Source organism: Drosophila elegans, unplaced genomic scaffold, assembly GCF_018152505.1.
Source record: "Drosophila elegans isolate 14027-0461.03 unplaced genomic scaffold, ASM1815250v1 contig_208, whole genome shotgun sequence".
NCBI classification, from domain to species: Eukaryota; Metazoa; Arthropoda; class Insecta; order Diptera; family Drosophilidae; genus Drosophila; species Drosophila elegans.
In genome coordinates this window covers 13,572,958-13,598,811 of record NW_024545578.1, presented here as the reverse complement: position 1 = coordinate 13,598,811, position 25,854 = coordinate 13,572,958, and the positions used below count along the sequence as shown (strand labels likewise).

General features: G+C 37.8%; 2 protein-coding genes across 5 annotated transcripts; one reads left to right on the top strand and one right to left on the bottom strand.

Annotated features, from left to right (window-relative positions):
* Positions 1-113: 113 nt before the first annotated feature.
* LOC108150233 lies at positions 114-18,389 on the top strand. Of its 4 annotated transcripts, none has more exons than XM_017278288.2 (7): positions 114-187; positions 2,253-2,947; positions 9,071-10,054; positions 10,813-11,375; positions 12,415-14,044; positions 14,107-14,272; positions 16,768-18,389. In XM_017278288.2, exons 2-7 carry the CDS (start codon positions 2,491-2,493, stop codon positions 17,006-17,008), a joined length of 4,041 nt encoding a protein of 1,346 aa, XP_017133777.1. In that variant the 5' UTR covers positions 114-187; positions 2,253-2,490; the 3' UTR covers positions 17,009-18,389. The 4 variants fall into 4 exon arrangements, with proteins under 4 accessions (XP_017133777.1, XP_017133778.1, XP_041564437.1 ...); XM_017278289.2 differs by lacking the exon at positions 114-187 and adding an exon at positions 1,366-1,531; XM_041708503.1 differs by lacking the exon at positions 114-187 and adding an exon at positions 1,366-1,535.
* Positions 18,390-21,122: 2,733 nt separating this feature from the next.
* LOC108150108 lies at positions 21,123-24,725 on the bottom strand. The gene is made up of 7 exons (XM_017278071.1): positions 24,196-24,725; positions 23,999-24,132; positions 23,427-23,680; positions 22,764-23,338; positions 22,550-22,703; positions 21,432-21,645; positions 21,123-21,376 (listed from the first exon to the last, which is right to left on the bottom strand). The coding sequence occupies exons 1-7, from the start codon at positions 24,684-24,686 to the stop codon at positions 21,123-21,125; spliced, it is 2,076 nt and encodes a 691-aa protein (XP_017133560.1). The 5' UTR covers positions 24,687-24,725.
* Between the last annotated feature and the right edge of the window lie 1,129 nt (positions 24,726-25,854).

Here is a 25,854-nt window from a genome sequence, read left to right as displayed (position 1 = left end):
GTATATAAAAATTTATTTCTTAAATATTTAATTATTTAAAATCAAAATACCGTTATATTTTGGCAGCCCTGGGCTATACTATCTATGTCTTAATTTGATTTAAGAGCACGGTCACACTTAGTCTGATTGGCACAACAAACGAAAAAGTTTGCAATTCCAGGCGCTGTTTATTTTGCTTCTCCTGCAAGTAAATAATCATCTATAAATTCTAACAATAGTGTGAATATAAAGTGTACCTCAACGAACCAAAAATAATCTTAATTGAAATAGTGAAATGTGAAAAATAAGCTGAGAAAACCGAACGCGAAACAAGTGCACAAATTGGGGGGCGAGAAAAAAAATTTGTGGGCAGTAAATGCCAATACAAAATATAAAGAGAGGGGGAGGAAAAGAGAGCGAGAGAGCGCGCATTGTGTTCTCTTTGTTATCATTATTTGCGCGGCAATTGGTATTGTTTCTTCCAATTGACTTTAGTTCAGTCTTAAATATCCATTTTTTGAGATATTTAAAGTAAAGTTAATAACTACACCTGTTCGCTCGAAAAGCGAGAGTAATAGCAAGTGTTCATTTTAAAAATAGCATTAGCGTCGCAGCTTGAAGGCCACCTGTCGAGTGCACTGCCTGCGGATATTTGTGCTCAGTGAAGCGTGAATCTGCAGAAAGCGATTCATTCGTTGAATTATCTGTTTTGTGTATTGTGTTCTGGTTTGTGTTATTTAACGGGTTAATTAGCTTTTGGCCAGTCCAAAACAATCAATGCGGAGAGCCGAAAAGAGCCATTGACGAAAAGAGAGACACGTAAAGAGGGCTGCCACCCCTCTAAACAAAAGTTATTGGTTTATGAATGGTCCTCAAATAAACTAGTTAAATACAAAATCAGGTGTTGTATTCTAATGCGAAAACCATCTGTTTTAAATTTTAACTTGGCATTCAGTGCTTTTGTTTTTTAAAAGCAAAGTTCAGTTTCGGAGAGCAAAGTGACAACCCTGCATTGCTCTGGCAACTCCCAGCTGTTTGTTTGCAGTGCTGCAAGCTAAGCTTTTTTCAAGCCAAGTCAATCTATTTAAAAAAAACGAAAAGTCACAAATAATAGAGTTACAGTTGAATTTGGCTATTTTGATGAATAGGTTTAAGCTATCTTATTTTTAATTCAAGAGTGAGCGTTTTCTTTTTTAGCGTAAACAAAATAATTGAACTAGCTATCAACTCTAGCTTTAATAAAAGCCAATAGGCGTCAACACTTGTGCGCGCTCTCGGCCTCTCTCTCACTCTCTCTCTCTCGCGCGACGTCACTTTTGGCCAGGCCAACTGAACTCACGCACACCTGCGACGCTCATTCTTGACTGAAATTTTCGTGAGTAAGCGTTGGTCTGAGCAACGAGCGCGTGTCGCGAATCGGAAAATCGAGACAAAGATAAAGAAAAGTTCATTATCAAATGCAGAAAGAACAACAGGAATATAAAGCCGCTTAACAAGTGAAAACAGAAAGGGAAATGCTACTGAAAAGTCCAATCGGACCCTGCCCTTGAAAGTGTGTATGTGTTGGCCGCAAGTGTCTGCGCCTTTGTGTGCGTATGTGTGCGTGTGCCTCCAAAAGTGTTCAATGTAAAAATAAAATATCCGATTAGGTTTTTTTTCGGGCACAACAAAAGCAACCTTGAAAAGGCAGCCAAGAATCTGCCTTTCAGCTTTTCGGTTATTTTTACGCGTGTGGAAATGCCCGAATAGTTTTCCAAGTGTCCAATCGGAAAACACACGTCGCACAATTGAAAATTCCTTGGCCATTTACCTATTCAACGTGTCTTAGTGTTTCCGTTTCCATTAGGGGCGTGATCGCGCATCCTTAATTCGAAAATAAAAAGTTTTTTTCAGTTCTCTAACTTACATTTGCGGTCAAAAGATTAGTGGCTTAATGTTTGGGTCCCTAGGTTTTGTAGTAATGGTTTTAGCTGCTTTTAAATTTGAAGAACAAATTCTTGAGAAACTTACTTCGAAATCAATAGATAATTTGTAATTAAATTGTTTTTACAAAACAAATTTTCTATTATAACTGTATTTTGGACAGATAAAAAGTTTTTAAATTATTTTTACATACATTTTACTTTTAAAATGTAAGAAATGCTTTTTCAAGAAATTTTTTTTAATGATTAAGTTGTCTTTATTGGATATCAAAATTATCAAGTAGTAATACGACGACCCCCACTGTTGGCTTGACCGCATATAAATATCCTTTTCACACCTCCGTTCGTCAGGCAAAAAGCAACCCACTGGAATTCACTTTACGCACAAAACGACATCAGAACGCAGCAGGATGTGGAAAGCGTAGTAGAAAGGCAGCAGACAACACGCAACGAAGGCCGGAAAACGTGGAAATGACTAGCTAATTAATTAGCTAAGTAGGCAAAGAAAAGCGGCGAAAATAGGTGTACCTTCTAAAACCAACAATAAATTCCGATTTGTTGCAACATTTATACCCAGCCAAGGCTTAAAATGACATCATACGCAAATGACACGACGGACGCAGCAACAACCACAGCAACATCAGCCGCAGCAGCAGCAGCAGCATCAGCTGGCGCAGTGGAAGCAGCAACAACAGCAGACACCGCCCCCCAATCAGCTGTGGGGGGCGTGGCCACTGCAGCTGATTCATCCAAAGTCAAGAGCCGCGACAATTTGTCCATCAGCCGACAAACATATGGCGACGAAGATGGCAACAGTAGCGATGGACGCGAGAAGGCCGACACCACACCGGAAAATATCAAGAAAATCACCGAAATCATGGACAGTCCGGATGGAACGACCTCGGCCAACTCGCCCATCCCCTCCCCCCGACATGTGCAGCTCAGGAACCCAGTGAATCCGGGCTACGTGGGCCTCGGGGCCGCCATCGATGACTCCTGCGGCAAGTTCTGCCTTGGCAAGCCGCCACCATCGCCGGCCGAGAAAGGTGAGATATCCAAAGTACAGGCTAACTTCGCAAATAACACACCCACAGATTGAATTTAGCAATATCCCTATCGCATAGCCCAAAAAACTAGTGGTTGTTAATAAGTATAAATTAATAAGATAAGCTGACCATCATTTAAAAGTTATTCTCTTTGCAAAACTAAGTTAGTTACAATAATTTGCTTTCGCGAATAAAAGAAAAGTAGTGGATCCAAGTAATGCCATTAGTTTCATTTTCCATTTGCCGCTAACTAATTATTTATATTATTTGATCTTCGTAAACGTCTAAACATTCGTAAAAAGGTCATTAAAACTTGCCATTTTAAAATACTGGATTTTTATGGTCTGTATAAATGGCATGCTATATTAAATCAAGACACCTTAAAAAATATATATTGTTACTTTATGAGCCTCGATTCAGCCGAAGTAATTGCTTCATGACTATTAAACTTATTTAGACACATAAATAAAATTTATTTAGTGAGCATGGAGTTTAGATGTAAGAAATTTAAATACCCTTAAAAATAGTTTAACGTTAAAGTTTTGTTTTCTCTAATAACGGGTACTAAAAAAAAAGTGGCAATAAATTCAAAATTTTTTATTTTTCTGGAAAAGATTTGATAAAGACCAGTAATATGTTTGCGAAATTTTCCATTTAATAAGCTCTTGGACAACTGCTGGTAATTGCTTGATTTTGAAGCCTTTTTTTTGGACAAAATGATACAACACAAAGTTTTTTGTTTGGCACAATGGAAGTTTAAGTTACAGAAGTTCGACTGTATGAGTAAAAGATACAACAGCAACCGCAAAGCCGGCGACAATTGATGGCTAATTTAACCATAGTGTTGTTGCTCTTGCTTTTGTTGTTCCAGGTTTGAGGCTGGTCTTTGCTTTTTTCTTTCTTAATTTGAATTTTTAATGAAGTTATTTTGTGCGAGTCTCTGGCCACCACTAAGCGCAAATATTTATTGCAATAGTCATGCCTGGCACTCACAAACCCACCGTAACACACACACACACCCTCAAACACACCTCGTTTATGTTGTTATGTTGTTCAGATTGGCACAGTGGGCCGAGTTGGGTTGAAAAGCAAGTTCTCGATTCTGGTTTCGAGAAAGTGGAACGGGATCAATAGCCTGCGAAAGCGGCAAGTGACATCAGCTTGTGTTCGCTTTAATATTTATGGCCCTATGACACCAAACTAAGAAGTTGCCAATCTGGAAATGCCACAGTATTCTTCTCCTTTTTGGAAAGTCCGGAAATACTGATTTCAAGTCTTTGTTTTTAGCACCTCTGCTGAAATGGCAAAGCTCAATTTTTAATAGATTTTGCTTTAGCCAGATTTGTTGATTCGTAATTAAACCTTATCTGATATTAATAATCTCAGTACATTTTCATTTTATTAAAATAATTATGAGATTTAGCATAAATATGTAGCATCTTATAATGAAATGAATAGATTTTAACGTGTAGAATTTTTCTTTTTGCCTTGGTTAGATTATACAATTTTACAATGAACTTCCACTTCCAGCTATTAAAAAATTAAAAATAGATACAAAATAAAAATGTTACTTTTAAAAGGCAAAGAACAAAACAGTTTATTTTTCTTAAGTTTGATGTTTACAAATGTAAAAGGTTGATTGATTTATCTCTTCTATTCTGTTTGGCATTAGTATTGCTTCCAGATAAAATCGTATTCAGGTGTTTCAATTAAGCAATTGCAACGTGATGAATATTTTTACACATTTCTGTGTATCACGGTGTTGGCTCTTATTCATAATTAAAATTCAAATGAACAAGAACTTTCAGTCAAAACTTTAGCAGACCAATTAAAAACTTATTCAACAGTGCTTTGGATGCAAATTTCCGAACATGTTGCCTTCGTAGTTCGGATATAATAATAAACAAATATTAACGATTAAAATAAAATGCCTGGCCGATTCTTATTTACGTTTTCATTAAACAATTTGCGCAAGTGAGTGCTGCATTCCTTTGTCTTGAAATAAATAATTCTGCTTATTATTGGCAAGCCTGGCATTCAAATAAGTAGCCTGGATCGGATCGCAGTAACCTCCGATCATCGATCAACGCCCGCAGCTGCTGCTGAGTCATCCACTTCCACTTCGAGATACTCGGTCACAAATCTGTTTCACTTTTTGAATTTTTTATTTTGCCAATGAGTTGCGTGCAAGGAATGAAAATGTGTGAGATAATGACGCCGACTGCTATAATTGTGTAAGATTTGGCAAGCGCTGCGAAAAGAAACCAAAACTGATAAACATTGTGAAATGGGAGATTTATGAAAAACAAATCAGCGCACTTGAGAGAAGGTGTAATCTAACGAATGCCTGGGAATTTAGGTTTTGATTCAAGTACCATTGTCAATAAAAGACAAACAAAGTGTTGGCCAACCCTGCGTAGAGTGAATTATGTCACCCGCTTAGCTGATTCATAGTATTGGAATGTCCCAGAGTGTTTGAAAGTGTTACATTTTGAAGTGTGGCTGAAATTTATCTCGAATCTTACAACTAGGGAAGTAGTTTACATTTTGGATTTTATTCTTTAAAATGTTAAATAATTTGAACTTCAAATTTGTTAATATTTCCATTCTAGTCACGTGAAAGTTTTTTTCTTAAATCTATTCAATTCTTTTTAGATCACTTTGGCTATACTAATAATAATCCAATATAAATTTGAGGCATTAATTTTTGGCAAATACCCAAGAATCAAACAGATTCAGAACAAATCTCTGGGTTTTGGCCTTGTTCCCAAATTGATCATGTTTTGGGCATGCTTAATTAGTTGTATTATTAAATTTGTAGGCTCTTAAATATTCCGTCAAGAAATGTCTTCGAAATATTTCCACAATCTTGTATCTATGATTGATGAACATTTTTTATTTTGTATGGCCATGATCTATTGGACTTTAAAATGCTTTTGTAAGTAAGAATACAAATGATTGTTGTCTGGTAAAACGTGAAACTCAGAATTATTGAACTACTTCCCAACAATTTTCTTCTTCAAGTTGAGCCCCACAATATCTCAAGTATATATTTTAATGCTCCGTAAAATCCAAACAATCGCTGATAGATAATAAGGCGAAACAAATGGCCGCCAGTCGATGACCTCATTCACAGATGACAGATGATGATGATCGCCGATGGCTTTCTCTGGTGTCGCCGAACACCAAAGAGATATAAATAAATAGTTAATAACATTTATTAAAATATGAGAACTTAAACCCGTCCAAAAAAAAGCCGACAAAATCAAGCCAAACGAAATGGGAAACTAAAGACTACAAACCGAAATTATATTTCTGATCGATCGCTGGTGACGTAATCTCAAAATGCAATTAGCAAAACCAATTGGAAACCAATTGGCCAGCGTGAGAGAATTCGTTATCGATTTCCGTTTAGCATTCGCTTGATTATCTCAGACTGCACAATTGCTAACCGAAATATCTTAACACTTCGCAGTAACCACAAGTGAAAAGTAAATGATCCAAAGCCAACGGGCGGTCATAAAATTTCCACTGCTCGACTTTCCCAAAACGAAAAAAAAAAAAAAACAAAAGCAGCTAACTGACCGACAAACAAAAGCCAAAAAAAATATATATATATATAAATTGCACTCCAACTGTATTTTGTTAAATTTATTGCGAAAGTAAAAGCGACTACACAACGGCTACCAAATAAAAGCCAACAAAAGACTTTTTTTTTGAACGAGCTCTACTACTCGACACACACTCTGCCGGCAATGGCAATAGTTATAGTAATGGCAATAATACCCGACATTTGTGTATTGTTGTGCCAACATTTTTCAATTGTTGGCCCATAGAAAAATTCAAAGGCTTGGGGGGGGGGGGGATTCGAACGGGGTGCCCACCGATAACTCGATAGAAGACATTTTATGGCCATGCACAGTGGGCAGCATAATTACCGTTAGCCAGTCGTCGTTACCTATTGCGGTCTATTGTCTATCGGTGATTGCTCCGCTCTGTGGAAACAAGAAATATTTCCTGCCAAATTAGATTGCAAATTTTGCAAACCATAAAGCGGATAATGTCGTTCTAGATTCATGCCAAATTGGAACTTCCTTGTAACATTCTTATGTAAATGGCCTTATATATGTACATTTCTAAGATCTCACTAAATAATCGATTAGTTATAGTAAAAGGTATGTTACCATCTGTGCTCTATTTGTTATAAACAATAGTTCGCTTTTGTGACTTAATGACAAACAAATGGATCTATAACTTGATGCTCTGTTTCCACAAAAAAAATTAGAGTAGGCCTAAGATTAATGGTTAGTTTAATATAATCATTTTAATTTTAATTCTACGAAGAAAATAACAGAAAACAATAAAAAAGGAACACAAAAAAGATACGATAATTTAAAAGTGTTGCTGCAGTTGATTTAAACTGAATGTTAAGTATGTAAACAAACATTGTGTAAATAAAAACAAATTGTGGAAATCTGAGCAAAAATTCACACATGTGTTTATGGAAAACTGAGAACAAAGAAAATATGCACTTTGTTTTGAAAAAAAAGATGTGTTTATGATCAAGTAGCTGCGTTCTGAGGTTGATATCTGATAATCTTGTTTGGGGCACAATTACAGTAACAATTTAATTTCTGCCAATCAAAAATGAGTAAGCTTAATGCGGAACCCTTTTGATGCACTTATTATAATAATAACTTCCATTTAACAACTTTTCTGCAGAGATGAACAAGAGGCAAAACATCAATTATAATTTTATGAATGATAGTTATTTGATTCCTCTTGTTAATGGAAAAGTTAATCTTTGCATCTATTTTTATTTAACACCTGAGCTAATAATCACCTTGACTCCCTATTTAATTACCCATCTACATAATAACAAAATATATATTTTCGTTCGTGACCAAAAACTCATTCAAAATAAGGCTGTGAAATCTATGTTAAATATGGATATGGTATTTGAAATATGTTTTCATGGCAAGCGAAACGGAAGCAGCAAAGTTTGCCAGAGCGTAAAAGTTTTGTGGGTCTGCCCCTGTTTTCTGGTAGCAAAAAAAAATAAAAAAAAACCTGCAATTGACCGAAATCACCGAACTCTAACCTTCACTTGCCGGGCAGCCGGGCAGTCGACCACCGCCTTATTTAGCCTTATAGCGTACGTGTAGAAGCTACCCATCCATAGATCACGATTCTGAGAGGCGGCGGCCCCCTAGATGGTCGCCCACCTCTACTCGGTGTATGTGCTTGTGCCACTTCGCGTGGCACAGCTGAAAGCAAATTGTTTGATTTTCTTTTTGCCCGTGCTTTGGCCGCGGAAATGTATAGAAATTGTTTGCGGAAGCGGTGCGGGATCTCCTCCAACTGCAGGTGGGCATTCCGGGGCCCTTGAATAGGGTGAACTTGCTGGAGAGCGCTATATCTTTGCTATTGTCATCCGGGATACAGCTTGATTTCGTACACTTCCTTATTTGCCCCCAAGTTGGAAACAGCAATATCACAGATGTTACTCAATTGTCTAGCCTTTGGTGTTTTTATAATTTTAGGTATTTCTTTTATTTGTCAAAAAATAATTGATTTTGTCTTTATTTGGCTTAAATGCTAAAAAACTCATAAGCACAAAACAGACAAATGTAAATTTTAATACATTTTCTGTCGTTCGTTTTGACAAAACGTTTAGAAATCGTATTTTTTATTTATATAATATACTCTATGTCAAAGACACGAATTTGATTTTGCACTAAGAAGTTTTTGATTATGAAGAATAATAATCTGTTAGCCATATTTTTTTTTATTACAAACTTTAAAATTTAAAATAGGTTTTCTTAAAATAGAAAATACATTTTTCATGACAGTAATTTAAGCATATTTCTTATCAATTATAAAAAAAGTCTTTTTTAGCTTCAACTCCGATCCGCCCCTGAATTTCTCCACTCTTCTATGTCTTTTTCTCGTCTGCTTGCCACTTCAGTTGCGATCAGTTGAGTTCATTTTAATTTACGCCAGCAGCTTAGTTTCGTTTTCACCGCTTAAGCGCTAATAATAAAAAAAAAAATAATATTAATAACTGTAAATAAATGCTAATTTAATTGTGTGTCTGTGTGCTTCTTTGCTGTTCGATTGCAGCGGCGGCACAAGGCAGAGCGAACCATCATCATGGCACTCCACCTGGCAACAGCAGCTCCAACAGCAACAGCAACTCCAACATCAACTCCAACATCAATGCCAACCATAAATACGGTGTGGATGAGGAGGAGAACTCGAGCGAGTCGAATGCAACGACGAAAGCGGCGCTGGCCTTCACCATTGATCATTTCGATGCCTCGGAGAACGATTCTGCGGCTCAGGCGGCGCGCTACAAGAACATGATGGAGCGTTTCCAGAGTCGCCACAAGCGAGGCGCCTCCATGTCCAAGCTGGAGACGGAAAAGGATAACACCACGACCACCGCGACCACCGCCACCTCGAACAGCGGACGGCAGTCGCAGAGGAGCAGTTTGGATGCCGGCAGCAGTATGGCGGATGACATGTCCTCGCTGACGGCGGCCACGCCCAGCAGTGAGCAGGCGCCTCCGGTGCAGGTGAAGATGCGGGTGCGGGATCGCAGTGCCTCCCGGGTGCGTGACGCTTCCAAGCGGCACAGCTGGTCGCCCCGGAGTTCGGCCAATGCGCCGGAACCCAGTGCATCCAGACCAGCAAGTCGCTCCAAACTGCCACATCCGCCGGCGGCGACCAAGGGCACCGCCAATCTGGTGGCCAATCGCACGGCCAATCAGTTCACACCCCGCTCCACCGCCATGCAGCTGGCCCTCCGCCAGGTGGAGATGTTCTGTCCACAGCCACCGCTGGCCGATGGCAAGGCGCAGTCCGAGAACGATGCGGTCAGCGAGGCGGGCACCTACACCCTCGACGGCGACAACTATACGGAGGAGCAGAAGGATCTCATGAACATCGATAGGAACGGAAAGGGGGCGGCTGCCAAGCAGCGGCCCAAACAACTGCCAGTGAAGTCGAGTCGGGGCAGCAATGTCCTGGAGGTGAACTACTACCACGAAACGCCGTTGCAGGAGCAGCTGCCACAGCAACTGCCAGCCCAGAGGAGCTCAACAGGTCAGGAAAATTGTTATACTACTCAGTTGAGATTTGTTTTATGATTAATATATAGCAACAATATTTAAATGGAACATTTAAAACCAGCAATACTCATAAAATTTTACAAAAATTGTTTGATTCGTTTGAAAATATCACCTTTATTTCTAGTATACCGCTACAAAAATCGTAAATAAATCAAATAACTATTTTAAGATGTATTAGTTAAAGTAAAAGTATATAAAAGTTGTATATTTTTAAAAATAGTAAAAATATAGTATAACATAATATGTTCTAATAAATTAATTCTATGTCAACATGAATTTGCCGGAAATTAAATGTTTAACCGTTTACACTAACGTGAGTTAATTGCAGGGACCGCAAATATAAATTTCTATGTTGATTGAAAACAAATAAAAACAATTTAATGATTATTTTTTGAGTACTATTTAATAGCTTAGAAAACTATAACTTTTTTGTACATCATTCTTGAAAAACATTGTTTGTTTAAATTAAAAAAAAAAAATAATTTGAAATAAGCAATAGACTAAAAAAGTAAGCCATCTTTGAGCTATTTTTTTTTTTTTTTATGTGAAAATAATAGATTTTTTAATCATTTGGTATTTTTCAAAAATAAATTATTTAATTGTGATTTTTATTATATTACTTATAATGATATCGGTCCCTGGGTAACTAAGTAAATTTGTTTAACCTAAAAAATAGTTTTAAGATATTCCTAATAGAATATATACTGATAGCTGTTATTTTTTTATCTACAGGTGCCTATCTGGATCAACTGAAGAGTCGCGTGCTGCGTCAGCAGATTCCCCCATCGCCTCCCACTCCTCCGTCGCCGGCAGCGGATATGGGTTGCTTTACTAGTGTGACCACCAGTGGAGTGCTGGCCAAACAGCGGGCCTTGGACACGCATCCCAAGTTGACCCGACACTCGCACAGCTTGTCCACCTCGCAGATCGACAGCTCCGAGTATGTGAGCAATGAGGCTAAATTGAGGCACACACAGGCCTTGTCCGGATCGGCCACCGATCGGCAGAAGGCGGAGTACCGCCTGAATGTGTTCACCACTAGCACCAATCAGCAGCAGCATCAGCAGCAGCAGCATCAGCAGCAGCAGCACCACCAGTTGCCGGAGACACCCACCACGCCCACCCAGAGCTCGGAGGCCGCCCTGCTGCAGACGGCGCAGACCAAGCAGGACTGGATCCAGGAGTGGGCTCGCAATGCCCGGGCCCGAAGTCTGGCCCAGGATGTGAGTGGCACGAGCGCCAGTCGCCGGAAGCAGCAGCAGCAACAGCAGCAGCAGGCCCAAGCGCAGGCACAGGTAAGTTCTGGCCAACCGGTTTCGCACGGCACTCGAACTGCAGACTTTGATAAATGAATTTATGGAAAAATCCCATCTGATTGGTTAAATCTTGTCTGGCTAGTTTGGCAGTGAATGAGTCACCCTAAGATTGAATATTTATCACCCAACGATTCGGTTTAATGTTTTGAAACCCAATTTAACAGCAGTGAAAGAATTGAAAATGACTTTGTTCTTTTAATTTAATACAAAACTTATTGTTTTAAGTTTAAAAAAGAAAACCGAATATTTACTTTTCTTAAAGAGATTTTTGCTGGATTTTATATTCCCTTAAATCACAGTTAAATCACCTTTAAATAGCATCAGGCAAACAATTAAGTTTCCTATTTTGGGTTAAACTTAGTTTAACAATAACAATTCAATAACAATTTAACAATTCTCTCTACATTTGTTAAGCCAAAATGACGTATACGTTATTTAGCAAGCGTTGTTTACCTCATCCTATTAACAAGTGTAGATTAGATTGCTAATATGATTCATCACAGTCAGTCTGCAATCATAAGCTAACTAACGTTGTTAGATCTGAGTATCTCACTTTAATGAACTTGATTATCATGAAAGATAAATAACTATTTTTACGGTTGTTATGCTAATTTTTCAATGAATTGCTATTATATAGTATTTAGATGCATGTGAAGGCAAAGAAAATATTAGGGAGTAAATCATTAAAATTGTAATATTTTGATTATTTTTGTAACTTACATGGGTTCTACATATAATGTCAAATGTACACAAAGTAAAGTCATCATTAGTCCGGACACAAACCCATGTCATTTGAAAGTTGTAAAATGAAGCATACTTATATGGGCAATGTGAAGATTGTTTAAACTATCTCTTAAGTTCTTGTTTTAAAAGTGGGTAAGGAAAATTAAAAATATTGAAATATCTAATAATAAATATAGCTAAACGCAATCAGTTTAACGAGCCAGTACCTTGCAATTCTCTAGCTCTTTTATTGGAGTTTCAATGTGCAAATGTTAATAAATTTTTAATTTTTTAGCAACTAATGACACGCAGCTACAATTGCTCGGACACGTGCGGAGACTCTCTGACGGACGACAGCCTGAGTTTGTACAACCAGCAGCGACAGTATGCGGCGGCGGCCAAGCTCAATCGCAGTCTGGCGGAGCGGTACCGCCTGCTGGGCGACTGTGACTACGCCAGCGATCCGGCGTTGTGCAGCCATGGCGTCGGAGCTGGTGGAATCGGTGGCGGACAGATGGTGGAGCCACCCTACAAGCCACCCAAGAGTCCCAGCAAGATTCCATCGCCGCTGCACACGTTGGGACGTGCGCGCAGTGCCAGTCGCTCGCGACCGCCAACGGATGTCTATTTGGAGCAAACGGCTGCGGCCATTAGCAACCTGCAGCAGTCGCTCTCGCGCAGGAGCTCCGTCAAGTCGCCGGCTCAGAGTAGTCCGCAGCATAGCCTGGAATCGGGAATGACCGCCGGCGCTGGCGGTGGCTATAGACGATCTCCGCTCCATCGGGCACTCATGACCAGCAGCATCAACGAGGCGCAGCTGCAGTTGCTCACCAGCGGCGAGTATCTGCTCAAGCAACTGCGTCGTCGCAAGAACTCTCTGGAGTACGATCCTGGCCAGGAAATGGAGCCAGTTGAGCCACCTGCTGCCCCCATGTCACCGCTGCGTCGATCGAGTAGCTTCCAACAGCAGCAGCAGCAGCAAGGACAGCATCCGGTGCGTCAGGCGCGTCCCAATTTCCAGAACCTCTACACACCGCCCGCTGCCCGTCACGCCCACGCTTTGAGCACCGCCCACCAGCAGCAGCAGCAGCTAAAGAAATCCGCCAGCAGCAATAACTTTGAGCAGGCCTACAGCGACTATGACAATGAGTTGCAGTATTATATAAACGATGAGGATGAACTGGGCACCACTGGTGCCTACTACTCCAGCAACGAGGAAGAGGAGGCAGAGGCGGGGCCGGAGGAGAACCATGAGGATCCACAGGGCTCAGTGCCGCTGAGTAATACGCGCATGAACAAGGCACTGCTGATGCGGATCGAGCGGAGCAAGCAAAGAGTGGCCGGAACACAGGCTCCGGCCAAACCGACATCAGCGCCAGCGGGAAAACTGAGCATGGCACAAAGTGGAGCTGGCCTGGTGGCCTGTCCCAATACGCCCGAAATGCCGCGACGGGGAATTAAGAGTGCGACGAGAATGGCACCAGGATCGGGCAATCGCAATACCCGCCAGTCGATGCCACGGGAAACGAGCCTCAGTCGGCTGGCACAGCAGGTGCCCAGTTCGCTGGCCAATGCCAAGAAGCAGCTGCTGCAGACGGCCAGTGCTGGCGTCCACGCCAACTCCAACTCCAATCCGAGGGAGCAGCAGCGCGTGCAACCCAAATACCTGGACATCTCCAAGTACAAGTCGGCGCAGTCCAATAACTTTCTGCGCAAGAATGACGCCAAAAGTACGCTGAAGCCAGCGGATCAGATGAAACGAAGTCCCAGTGCCTCATCCATGGGCCTGAGTCGTGGCGAGGGAACGCGGGCCAGTAATCGGAGTGTGCGCAGTGCCGCCTCCGCGATGAACACCAGCACTACATCCCTGGGTGGTGGCAATCCGGGATCAAGAAACTCATCTGCCATCCGGCGTGATGCTTCAGGTACCATTATTATTAACTCTTTTGAGTGCTTATCTAATAAGATACCATTATTGATTGCACAGTTAACAAACAAAAAGAGGCCGAAATGGCCATGTGGAAGCGTCGATCCACCTACGATCCCATGAAGGCGGCTGCCGAGGATCGGCGCAGGAAGGAGGAAGCTCGACGTGCCCAAAGCGAAGCTCAGCGACAGATTAACGATGAGGTCGATGATATGCCTTTTGAGAGGTAAATTAGACGGTCATTAGTTGGCAAGGCCCTCTGGATAGACAGATAGATCGCTTTAGGTGACCTTCAAGTTGTTTAACCCAGTTTTTTTTTATAGAGCATTTAGGTACTTTGTTAGGAATATTTATCTTATAAGTAAACACATTGTTATTTAACACTTAAAATCCTTATTTAGAAAGGATAAGATTTCAAAATCAATATATTCGAACTAGACTTTTAAAGTTATACATTCTATAATATTTGACAGATCGAGACTATTTTCCATTGAAGAATTTATATAGAAGGTATAGTTATAAAACAATTTTATTTTCCTTTTCAAGTAAAGCTAAATCCAATGTTCTTATCCAACTAGGTAACTTTAAATAAACTATAAAACTCATTTAGACCTGATCTTATCACAAAATAGAAATTAAACGTGTTTATAATAGTAGCTAATTAGCATACATGTATGGTCTATAATTAAATATTAGCTACTTACTTTAAGTCTGAATTTTTAGAAACCTTTTTTTTAAGAAGTCTCTTTTATACTTACACTATTCTATACTTGTTTTATCTGAACTTGATTTGTAACCTTTATTTCGGTTCTTTTATTAGCTTAAGGTTGTGGGTAATATCGCGGCTAGAGGTAAAGGTGCGTTCTGGACATAGACAAATACTTTAGCTGTAATCCAACAATCTCTCATGACTCACTCCTAGTTGAAATTTTAGTTTTCTCTTGATTTCACTTTCGTAGTGGCCAAGTAACGAGTTCAGTATGGAATTTGTACCCTAACACCGCTCAGTAATATCGGATGAATAGGAACTATGTCGTAAATGATCCAGCATTCTGTACTTATGATTTTGCTAATTGATTTCTTCTCTTTTAATTTCTGTACACCCCGACACACAACACAACACAACACCACGACCACAACCAATCAACACTACGAAAAACCAAAAAAACAATCCAATAACAATATACAATCGGTAGACCATCACGCTCCCACTATCGCCGTGGGCAGTTATGACCAACGGATGGTGTGCTAGTTACCGATTTCTGAGCCATCAACCAACCCAACCACAACCAAAACATTCAGTTGACTATCTTTCCACGAAACCCAAATAGAAAACCAAATACTTTCCACTACAAACACATGCCACACGATCTAATACGGTGCAAGCAGCAGCAGCGGCAGCAGCAGATTGTGCCACTAGGATTCACTTCTAGTGCCACACACAATCGCCAAATCGAATCGAACAACGATCATTTTGAAAACGGATCTATCGCGCGTAGTATCCAACAAAAATACGATTTTCCAAAGCAACGACAACTAGAAAGATATAATATATGAAATTACGACGGCCAACCCGAAACCAATTGTGGGGCTATCATTTGCCAATGTAATTGAGAATTCCTCAAGAACCAGTAGTACATTTACTGTTCAATATTATATGCATAAATATATCAATCATTTCGTTGTTGCTCGCCGTTGTGCAATTTTCTCGACCAATTTGTTTGTTCGTCAGTTCGTTAGTTACTTTGTCTTGTGCGGCTTCATTTGATTTTGTTTGGCTGAGCAACGAATTCGACCAATAAAATGCTCTCGAAGATTGAAAACTAACCGCATCTATTCTAAAACTATAATGAAATTAGAGGGATTCCTGTAACTGAAAACAACTATTTATTTTAATATTTTTTAAAATATTTAAAGGAAATATTAAAAAACGTTAATCAGTTTTTGGAATCACTTTTTTTATAATCTGCATTCGTAGCTCATTAGGGAAATTGAAATTGAGGTGATAAGCTATTGATTGATGTGTTGTATGAAAATATCTTTACGGTTCTTTACGCTTTTAAATACAATAAAAAAAAAAACAAATTCTATATATGTCATATGTAGTAATCAATAAGATATAATTAACTGACAAACACGTTCTTAGCTTTTTATAATATTTTAATTTTTTTGTGTCAAAATTCAAACGATAAATTACTAAAGCATAAATAAAAATGTTTCATACTATCACTGAGGCAATCAAATATCAAAAAACCCTTTTTCAATTTCCAAATCTTTTAAAATTCTACAGTCAAACGTTTGCTCTGGCAATTTCGAAAAATAAATTCCTCATTACTCTGTAAATTGCTGCAACCCCAACTATTTAACCAACCATATAATATTACATTTTAAGTTAATATTTCTCAAATGGTTTTGTAAAGTGTACAAATGTTTGTCCTGTTTAATGCCTAACCGACATCACAATTAACATGCGACTCCCTAACCACCCTAACCACGTAATCCGCTAACCACACATAAACCAGTCAGTAGAACAAGCTAACACATAGACAACGATTAAAAGCTTTCTTAGAACTCGCTAGAATAAAACTCACCTGAGATCGAGAAAGAACACATCACATACATCACATCCAAATTGTTTGCATTTCGAAATATGCATATAGAAATATTAATATTATTTTCTAGATTTAAATGAAATATTAATAAATTATTTCCTACATACAGTGTGCTGCGCCCAGCCAACAATTTGACCATCACGAGCGGCGGCAACGGCTACAGTCCTCGAAACTCCGTGGAAAACGACGCCTGGACGCTTGGTGAATCCTCCGAGTTTGGGGAATATCCCGATGACTACGACGAAAACGATGAGGCGGAGGGCGATGAGGAGATCGACTACGTTGGCCAGGAATCCGACGATGTTTTTGAGTCGGAATCCGGCGAGGCTGCGGTTCAGGACGCACAGTAGGTCAGCAGAAAAATAGAACACAAAACCAGCCACAGTGATAAATAATTCGATATATACATAACTATATATATATATATGTATAACATATTGTATTTCTTAGCGATCGATGTTGCGATATAGGCATAATCATCTCTGAGTTTCATTTATAGATTAGCTGACATGATTTTCCCTTGACTTGATTTCAATGAAGTTTTTAATTTGTACACAGAAAATCATCGATTAATCCAATAAACTGAATTTGCTTGAGAAAAGTGTTACTCACTTCTAAACTGTCCATAAGCCATAGCAGAAATGTTTTTAAAAGTTCAAAAATTTTGAGTTAAATTTTGTAAGACAAAGCATTTACGTATGCTAAAACAAAAATTATAAAAATTGAGTTGTAAAACTTTAAAAGCTTCTTAAATTGCTGAAATGTACAAAAATGATTCAACTAAAGGGTATATTTAAAATGAAAATTTCTAACAATGTCGGTTATGGTGCAAATGACTTCAATATAAAGAAAATAAATACTCAGATGTGACCTAGACTTAGTGAAGGGCTAGAAAGGGATTTTATGCCGACCCGAAATGACTGCAATCAAGTGCTAAACGAAACGAAACAATATAATTTTAAGAATTTGCTGACCCAAAACACCGGGAAAACTGACCAAACGGAATTGATTTGTTTTGTAATCTGAGCTAATTTCAATGCGTTCGAGATTCAGCCCTTTCTTTGCCCAAAATATAAAATGCTGGGAGCTGCCCAAGGAATTAGTTTGGTTGCGGTAGGAATTTGTAGTTACTCATGAACTCATGTCTGTAGGTTTTTTACAAAATACAAACATATATGCGAACACTCGATGAAAGGTAGCTTACATAAACAAATTATGATACGGTATAGTTTTATATATGCATACAATACTCTAGCTGGGTACTTCTTATACAGACGTCTAGTTTAGTACTATATAAATGGAGCAAATGTGGTAGACGCTTTTTAAACCAACTAAATTGTTAAAATATTTATTCTATGAGGCAAACAGAATGTTGTCAAATATCATGCAGTGGTGTCGGTGTCCATATTTGCAACTGCTCTCTGGATATTTAGAGGACTTGAGTTCATTTTAATAACTATTGTACTGTTTGCAGCAGCCAGCTTGAGCAATAGAGATCACTATAAGCAAAGACTTTTTCAAAACAATTTAAAAATGTCCAACGAAATAGTTCAGGAGCAGTTGCACGCTTTTAAAAAATATTATTTAAAAAAATATATATATACATATATTTTAAACGAATTAAATTGTAATGCAAAGAAACTACACAACAGCCGTCTAAACATTTTTAAAATTTGTATATTTTAAGTATTTAAACAGAGAGCAATGAATTGTTTTTCGTATTGTGTCCTATTTCTTGTTATTTTATTTCTCCAATAATTTTAGATAAACCAAAATAAACGAAGACAAAAATAAACAAACTTGATGAATCAAAAGTGTTGTTTTGATTGAAATAATAATTTTTCAGGTTCAACGACCGCCAATAAATTTAAATGAGATTATGAGGTATGCATATAAGTAGACTCCTTATATCCATATATAATAAGTAAATACAACATTTTTAGCGCTTCTGATTGTGATCCGGAATCGACTTTAACCTTTGTAGTTTTTTAGTAGTGTTTAGAAACAACCTTTTAATAAATGTTTTATTAAAGTGCCCTTAGGTGTATATTTCTCACGTAACCACACCAATAAATTAACCCAATTATTAAAACTATTGTTTTGTAAGCTAAACTGATATTGAAATTATTATTTTTTTCGTAGCGGAAAGAACTCAATTCAGTTCAAGGCCTAAATGTAACAACTGATTTGGATATACGAATATTTTCGATGAAAGTAAACAAAGTACGAAAGTGGAATTTGTAAAATGCGGACTCTTAGATAAACAATATTTGAATTTTAATTACAAAACAAAAACAAAACAATGTTGTTATATGCGGGACTGTCAGACTAAAGTGTGGGTGTTGTAGGGAGGGGAAGGTGCGTTGGGGGGATAAAAAGGAAACGTCAATTAGATTTTGTTTAAAACTGAAAGCGCAACCAAAACAAAGCAAACAAATCAACAGAGTGACGACTTTGAAGTCGAATCAACTTAAGAATACTTGAAGAAGAAAAAAATTATATACAAAAAAAAAGCTTAAGCTTTTTCTGTTTTTCTCAATGCATTTATGAAATATTATTTATCTTTTATCTAAATTTATTCATAATAAATGGAAGTTTTTAAAATATTAATAACCTTTTTCCTTTTTTGAAAGGAATTCGATTATTAAATTTAGAAAATATTATTTCGTATTATTTAAATAATATTTTTATAAAATCAGATACATTGAATTTCTTGATTATCGAATACGAAAAAAACTGATTATTATTATTAAATAATCTAAATCGTAATCTAAATTCGTATTCTGAGTGCATATAAACTAACCTGAGGTGATTTTAGCGTGAGTAACCAGTATTTTTCTGAGTGCGTGAAGCATGCAAAATTTGAATCCACATTGGAAACTGAATACAAACAACAAGAGGGACAACAGGGCAGTCACGGCGAGAGCCAACAAAAAGCACAATAAAATGAAGCAAAACTAATTAAATTATATGAAATAGGAATGTAAACAACAAGCTCGAGCTAAAACAAAACAAATAAAACACCCATAAATATTTATTATAAAGAAAAACAAAACGAAACAATTTCACGGTGGAAAAAACACCAGCTTCAGAGTCCGTTAATAAATTATATTAAATATTTGTGCTGTTTGTTTAATAAATATTTTAATTAAATTTTAAACTTTCGAGCAAGCGAAAATTGTTGGTCATAAATGGTCAGCACGATAAACTAACTCATAAATAATTTCGTAATTGAATAGTTGGCAGTTCAATTAAGACAAACTAGATTAGGTCTCCATTAATGCAATGCAATGTGCAATTACCGAACAATTGATAATAGAAATAAGATTAAATAAAAAATATATTTGACATTATATTCTTCAGTTGAGTCAAAAAATATTTATAAAGTATACTCTTAAATTTGTTTAACTTTATTTAGACAAAAATTTTCCATAAAGAGCATATATTACTAAAATACCAAAACAATGGAAATATTTAAAAGTACCAGACGAACCAAAAATATTTTATTAATTCCATACCATTTATCTGTCAGTTTGCACCTGTTAGGCAAGAATCACGAAACTTCGGTTGCCGAACAAAGAAATATTGAAAATTGCTGAGGAGATGGCCAAACACAAGCTTATTAATTATTATGATTGCTATTAACCTTTGGGTTGTTTATTGCTTAGCACGTCTGGTTTCTGGCTACCTCAATCACATGAAAATTTTGAATTTTAATTTCCATTTCCATTCAGATTTTTAAAGTGCCTCTGAGCCTCGGAACTTCTCGCTATTCTCGAGGGGATTTTCGTATTCGTTTTCGTTTTTATATAGAAATGTTTGGGGTCTCATTCTGTTTGGGTTTAGTCTGGCACTTAAAAATGGTTTTATTTATGGGCTTTTATCATTTCAGCTTTCTCGGGATTTGTGATACGACCATAAACAAATAATGCCTAATGTGCATTAACTCATAAACAATGCAAATCATTATTAAGGAAAAGTGGTCGAAGGAATCCGGGCTCTTGAATTTATTCACCACATTGCCACTGGTACTTGAGGCCACTTGGCTCCTCGTGATAAATGGCACAATATCCATCGATTCCATCTATGTACAAATGTACCAAGGCCCCTCCATTTCGAGTCCGCATTTGTTGCTTCTTAGTGCGTCAATGAAGACTTTTCAGCTTCTCAATTGCCATTCAGTCCTGAGTACCAGAAACATTTGTCATTTGCTGCCGGCAATTATAAATATAAGGCATGTGTGTGCGCATATCTCATTACTTTAGGGAATGTTGTGCTGGATTGACAACTTCCAGTACTTCAAAATTATTACATTTGAGCAATGGAATGTCATTTTTCCCTAAGTACTGCGCAAAATTCAATTTCAACATTGGTAGAATTTTTAACCACAATTCCCAAGTTGTCTGGTATATAAAAGTAATTAATTTTAAAAATAATCATTAATCATTCATTCAATAATTTAGTTTATTGCTCCGGATAGATCCTTTTAAAGTTATAATATAAACCTGGGTTATACACATCATACATTGGATGCTTCATGATGATGTGCTTAAAGTGCCAGCGTTCGGCGAGAAGTGTTAAAATAGAGATCACATAGCCAATGCCCAGGGCCACAAAGGAGCTCCAGAATTTCTGTATGTTCATTAGAGCCTCCTGTTGAGCAGGAGCCTCCGCCGGCAGATGCTGAATGGCGTCCTTCAGCCACTTAGATATAAGACCTTTGTGATAAGAAAAAATCAAATGGGATTTCTCGATTCGGTGGACTCAACTTACCACCCTCTGTCATATATTGAATGGAGTTATCAACCCGCTGTTTCAGGGCCGAGTTCTTCTCCATGGCCAGCACCACGGGCATATAGACAACACATTCCTTCATTATATGTAGAGAAGATCCGATTCCGGATCCAGTATTGTCTGCTACTCGTAGATATCGCAAATAGAACTCGTTGTCATAGTAAGCACATTGACCTTTAGATATTCGAGTGGTCTGTGATATAAAGAATTTATATTATTCTGTCAGCCATATTTAACTTATCTATCACCATATCTAATTACTAAATTTAAAACATTTTCCTAGTATATATCTATCGTTACATTGAAACAATATTTCTATATTTTTCAATGACAGCAATAACAGCCAACTTCTGAGCAATTTTATAATACCCTCTTAAAGTGCGTAAAAGCCAAGTATAAACTAAACTGTATGCAATTGGAAATACACGATAAAACAAACTTATGAAAATAAAAATATTTAAATAAGTTAGGCTAAAACTTAAAAAGTTTTCATTTAAATCTAAACGCAAATGTTATACTTTACATATTTAACTTTAGTTATTTTAAAATATAGGGTATTTTTGTTTTCTTTCTTACATAGTATTATTATATTACTTTATTTATTTAAAAACAAGTGCTATATTTATTCTAGCCATGACCCTCTTTCCGTCTGAAAATTGAAAAACAAATTAGTCTCTCCCAAAGCTGTTAAGTCAACGGACTACTTTTCATATCACACTAGATTATTTAGCAGACTTGAAGAATTAATACCTTTAAATTAAAAATGTTGCCAAATACGCTTATCAAGTTGATAAGATATTTTGCTTTTTGAAAACAAGTTAGAACTGGTTTTTGTTTTTCTATCTTCTGGTATAAAGTTCATTGCTACGAAATGTGATAAAGAGTGTCATAGTAAATCACGTATGTTCTTAAGGCCTTTATTAAAGCTAGTTAGCTCTAATTGGAACCGGACATTAGAAAGTGGTACGATTTATTGATGATCTAATTATAAACATAAAGTCTATATTATTCATTGAGAAAGGAAGACTCTTTGTGGTTTTCGCTTTAACTCCATGACACATACCGATAAGTTTTCTTATTAATTCATGTATTTTTACCAAATCATCGGTGTGTCCAGTCACCTCCATCTTTTCGCCCACCTTTCGAGCGATTTCATCAGTGGCATCTAAGAAAAACTGCCTATTTTCGGTCACACCAGCCGAGGGTGGAATGTGTGAGGCCAGCAGATCCTCCAGAGTGTCAATAGTAATTCTTTACCCAAAAATTTCAATTAAAAAGCTTTTCAAATATATCTAAAAATATCACTTATACCTAGCTGCCGGATTGGCCAAAATGGCTGTAAAGCTGGCCCTATAGGTAGCCACCAAGAGGATGCAGTAGATCCAGTACCATCCAGTCAGCACCCTCAGAGGCCAATTTCGGGGCATTCGAGGTAGGGCCACATATAGGAGCATGCTGTACGTGAGCAGGATGCAGTTGGTGTAGTCGTCGAAAAGATCACGAGGACTTCGCGATTCCTTGGCAGGACGATGGCGACTAATGGCAATGCGGAAGCTAATTCGACGATAGGTTTTCGGGTCTATCATAATACCACGATTTTGTCTAAGACAGCGAAAGAATCCCGAGGATACATTCCTGTTGATAATGGCATTCAAGAAACTAATGGCATAGAACACAGTGCCCACTACAAAAAGGGAGAGTAGAACGCCAGCCCACATGCCGCCGCTAAAGGGCAGGATAAAGGTCTGCCAGGAGTTGTCCGTCGAGGATTCCGGTGTGAGAAATGTCAGGCACTCGAAGTTGTGCGGCAAACTTAGCTCCACTAGCTGCAGATACACCTGGAACTGATGCAAATCTCCAATGGCAAAACGGGCACTGTGCGCAGCCTGGCCAGATTAAATTATAAATGAGTCAACAAGTTGCCAACTTACATAACATAATTATATTTTGAGAGCCCTTTTGGTCCCCACTTACCACCTCCTCGACAAGCATTGAGTCAATGTGGCTTTCATTCTGCCCGTATCCATCCGGATTACCACCTCCATAGCCACTTTCCAGCTCCCAGTCCATATTTTCACTTTGGTTGGGCCTGTAGTAGACGGGTTTGAAGTTCAACGCCTTGCCCAGGGCATTCATAATCTCCACTTCAACTCCTTGGAAGCTGTTTGTCGTATTCGCCCACAGAACCATGGGCACGTGCTCGGAAATGGCCACTGGTATCGAGGCTCCTGGAAAGGAATGGGATTTACAGCGATAAAAGCCCGAATATTGGGGTAAGTTTTAACACAAATATGTTCTGTTTCATGGGGGTTTCATGTGTTTATCTTCATGAGTTAATTGAGATTTTGATGACACTGCCAATTTCTGATTAAAACTATTTGCTGCCTGTTTAGATTGTTCCTAAAATTTAGGTAATTTTGATTCTTTTTAAACCAATTTGGGTGTTTTTTTAATTGTTAGGATCTGATTTAGTTATTTACGTTTTTTTAATGGTATAAATAATATTTTTAAGGTATAATAATCTAGTTTTTAACTTTCAGACTTACCATTTAAATTACTGGTCTTGTCCGCAAACAAAACCTTTCCATTCACACTTTTTCCCGCTTCCCAATTGGCGATGTTCTTCCAAACCAGGACGCCACTCAAAATGCCTGAAAAGGCAACAGTAGAGATGGTAAATCTAAAACGAATAAATCCTTAGCTATAACACCTTTGTGAAGATAGTTAAATATTCTGCACCCACTTGTTGTCCAACTGCCTTTTGAGGAACACTGTGCCGACAAAAACACTCCACAGATGGATCATATCCCGCTCGAAAAGTCTTGAATCGTGCAGCAGGATGAACTTTTTCTGCATATCTAAGGCTCTGCTGTCGTAAATATATCTAAGAAATCGCTGGACCTGCCAGCCGTTGAGTATGGTGATCAGATTTAGTTCACAATCGCTGGATTTAAGGGCCTGCACGAAGAGCTCAACTTGTTTGGATGGTCTCTGGAGATCAGCACTGGCATTAACACGCATCACGAAGAAGGGAACCACTTGACGACCCACCGATTCGAAAAATACCCGATCATAGATGCCATAATGTAGATCATCTGTGATGACGCCAAAGCATTTCTTCACATTGGCGGCCCATAGAATTCGCTGCAGCAGTTGTTTCAGGTGAATTTCATACCCGTTGAGGGGATTTTCATCCTCGGGTATCCTCGTGGCCATTGTGGTCATCGTGGTCATCGCTAGGGATATATAAGTCCCAGTCAGAATTCCCAGCCAGCGCATCCTTTCGCCGACGAACGCAAACTGCTGGCCACTCTCCATTCCAGCAGTTCGTTAACCTGTTTATGGGGAACCCTCGAGTCCTCATTGCATATGCAGATCTAATTAAACTTGTCCGAACTCTGTGAACTGGGAGCCCCCGGAATGTCAGTCACTCAGCTACTCAGTTACTCGTTGGACTGCCCGACCTGATTTACTCTACACGCATTCAACTTGCCGCCAAACAGGGTTATCTAATTAAGGTCTTGCTGCCCAGGGGTTAATTAGTTTAACCAGGTAATGTGTTCAAGGTTAGAGGGAATCCCTTGTTATTTTAGAGTGGAGTACTGGCGAATCCTCAAAACACATTTTGATTTAAATTAACAGCAACACTTTCTGGGGAAAAACATAAATGCAAGATAAAATATTGTTATGTCAAGTCATATAATATATAAGCCTTTTTATTACATTTTAATAATGCAAGTAGAGAAATGTCTTTAGTTGTGTAAGATAAAAATGTTGTTATCAAATTATAAACACACTGGTAAAAAAAAAATTAGCTTAAATTTAATAAATATATATATATATTTTTTATTATAATTTTATTCTATTATTCCACATTGTTTAAAATATTCAGGATATTAAAGTAAAATAAGAGATCCCAATGAAAACTGAAATGTGAACTAATGTCACAACTGATTTTTTGTTTTTGAGCTTTTGCGTCTGTTAAATAAATTTTTATAAAAAAAATAACAAGATTAAGGCAGTTTATCTTTTAACATATTTATTTAACTTGTATTTGTTTTTTTCATTTTTTGTGTTGCATTATTTAAACTTAAATATTATGCCTAATTCTCTGAAGTATCTTTCGCAATATATGGCATAAGCTGAACATAACAAACTATAATTTTTCATTGCCTAAATTCGCACAATCGATATTACCTTTATGCACAATAGCCAACTAATACACAAGAAGTATCTCAATAAATACCTGCATAACCCAGCGATAACCTCTTCTAACCAAAATAAAGCGATGGCAACCAACTCACTCAAGAATCACAAATGTACAGTAAGCAAATAAACCGAAGCAGCAATCAAGCGTCATTAAATTTCATTTAATCAGTCATCCACTGATTGAGATCTATGG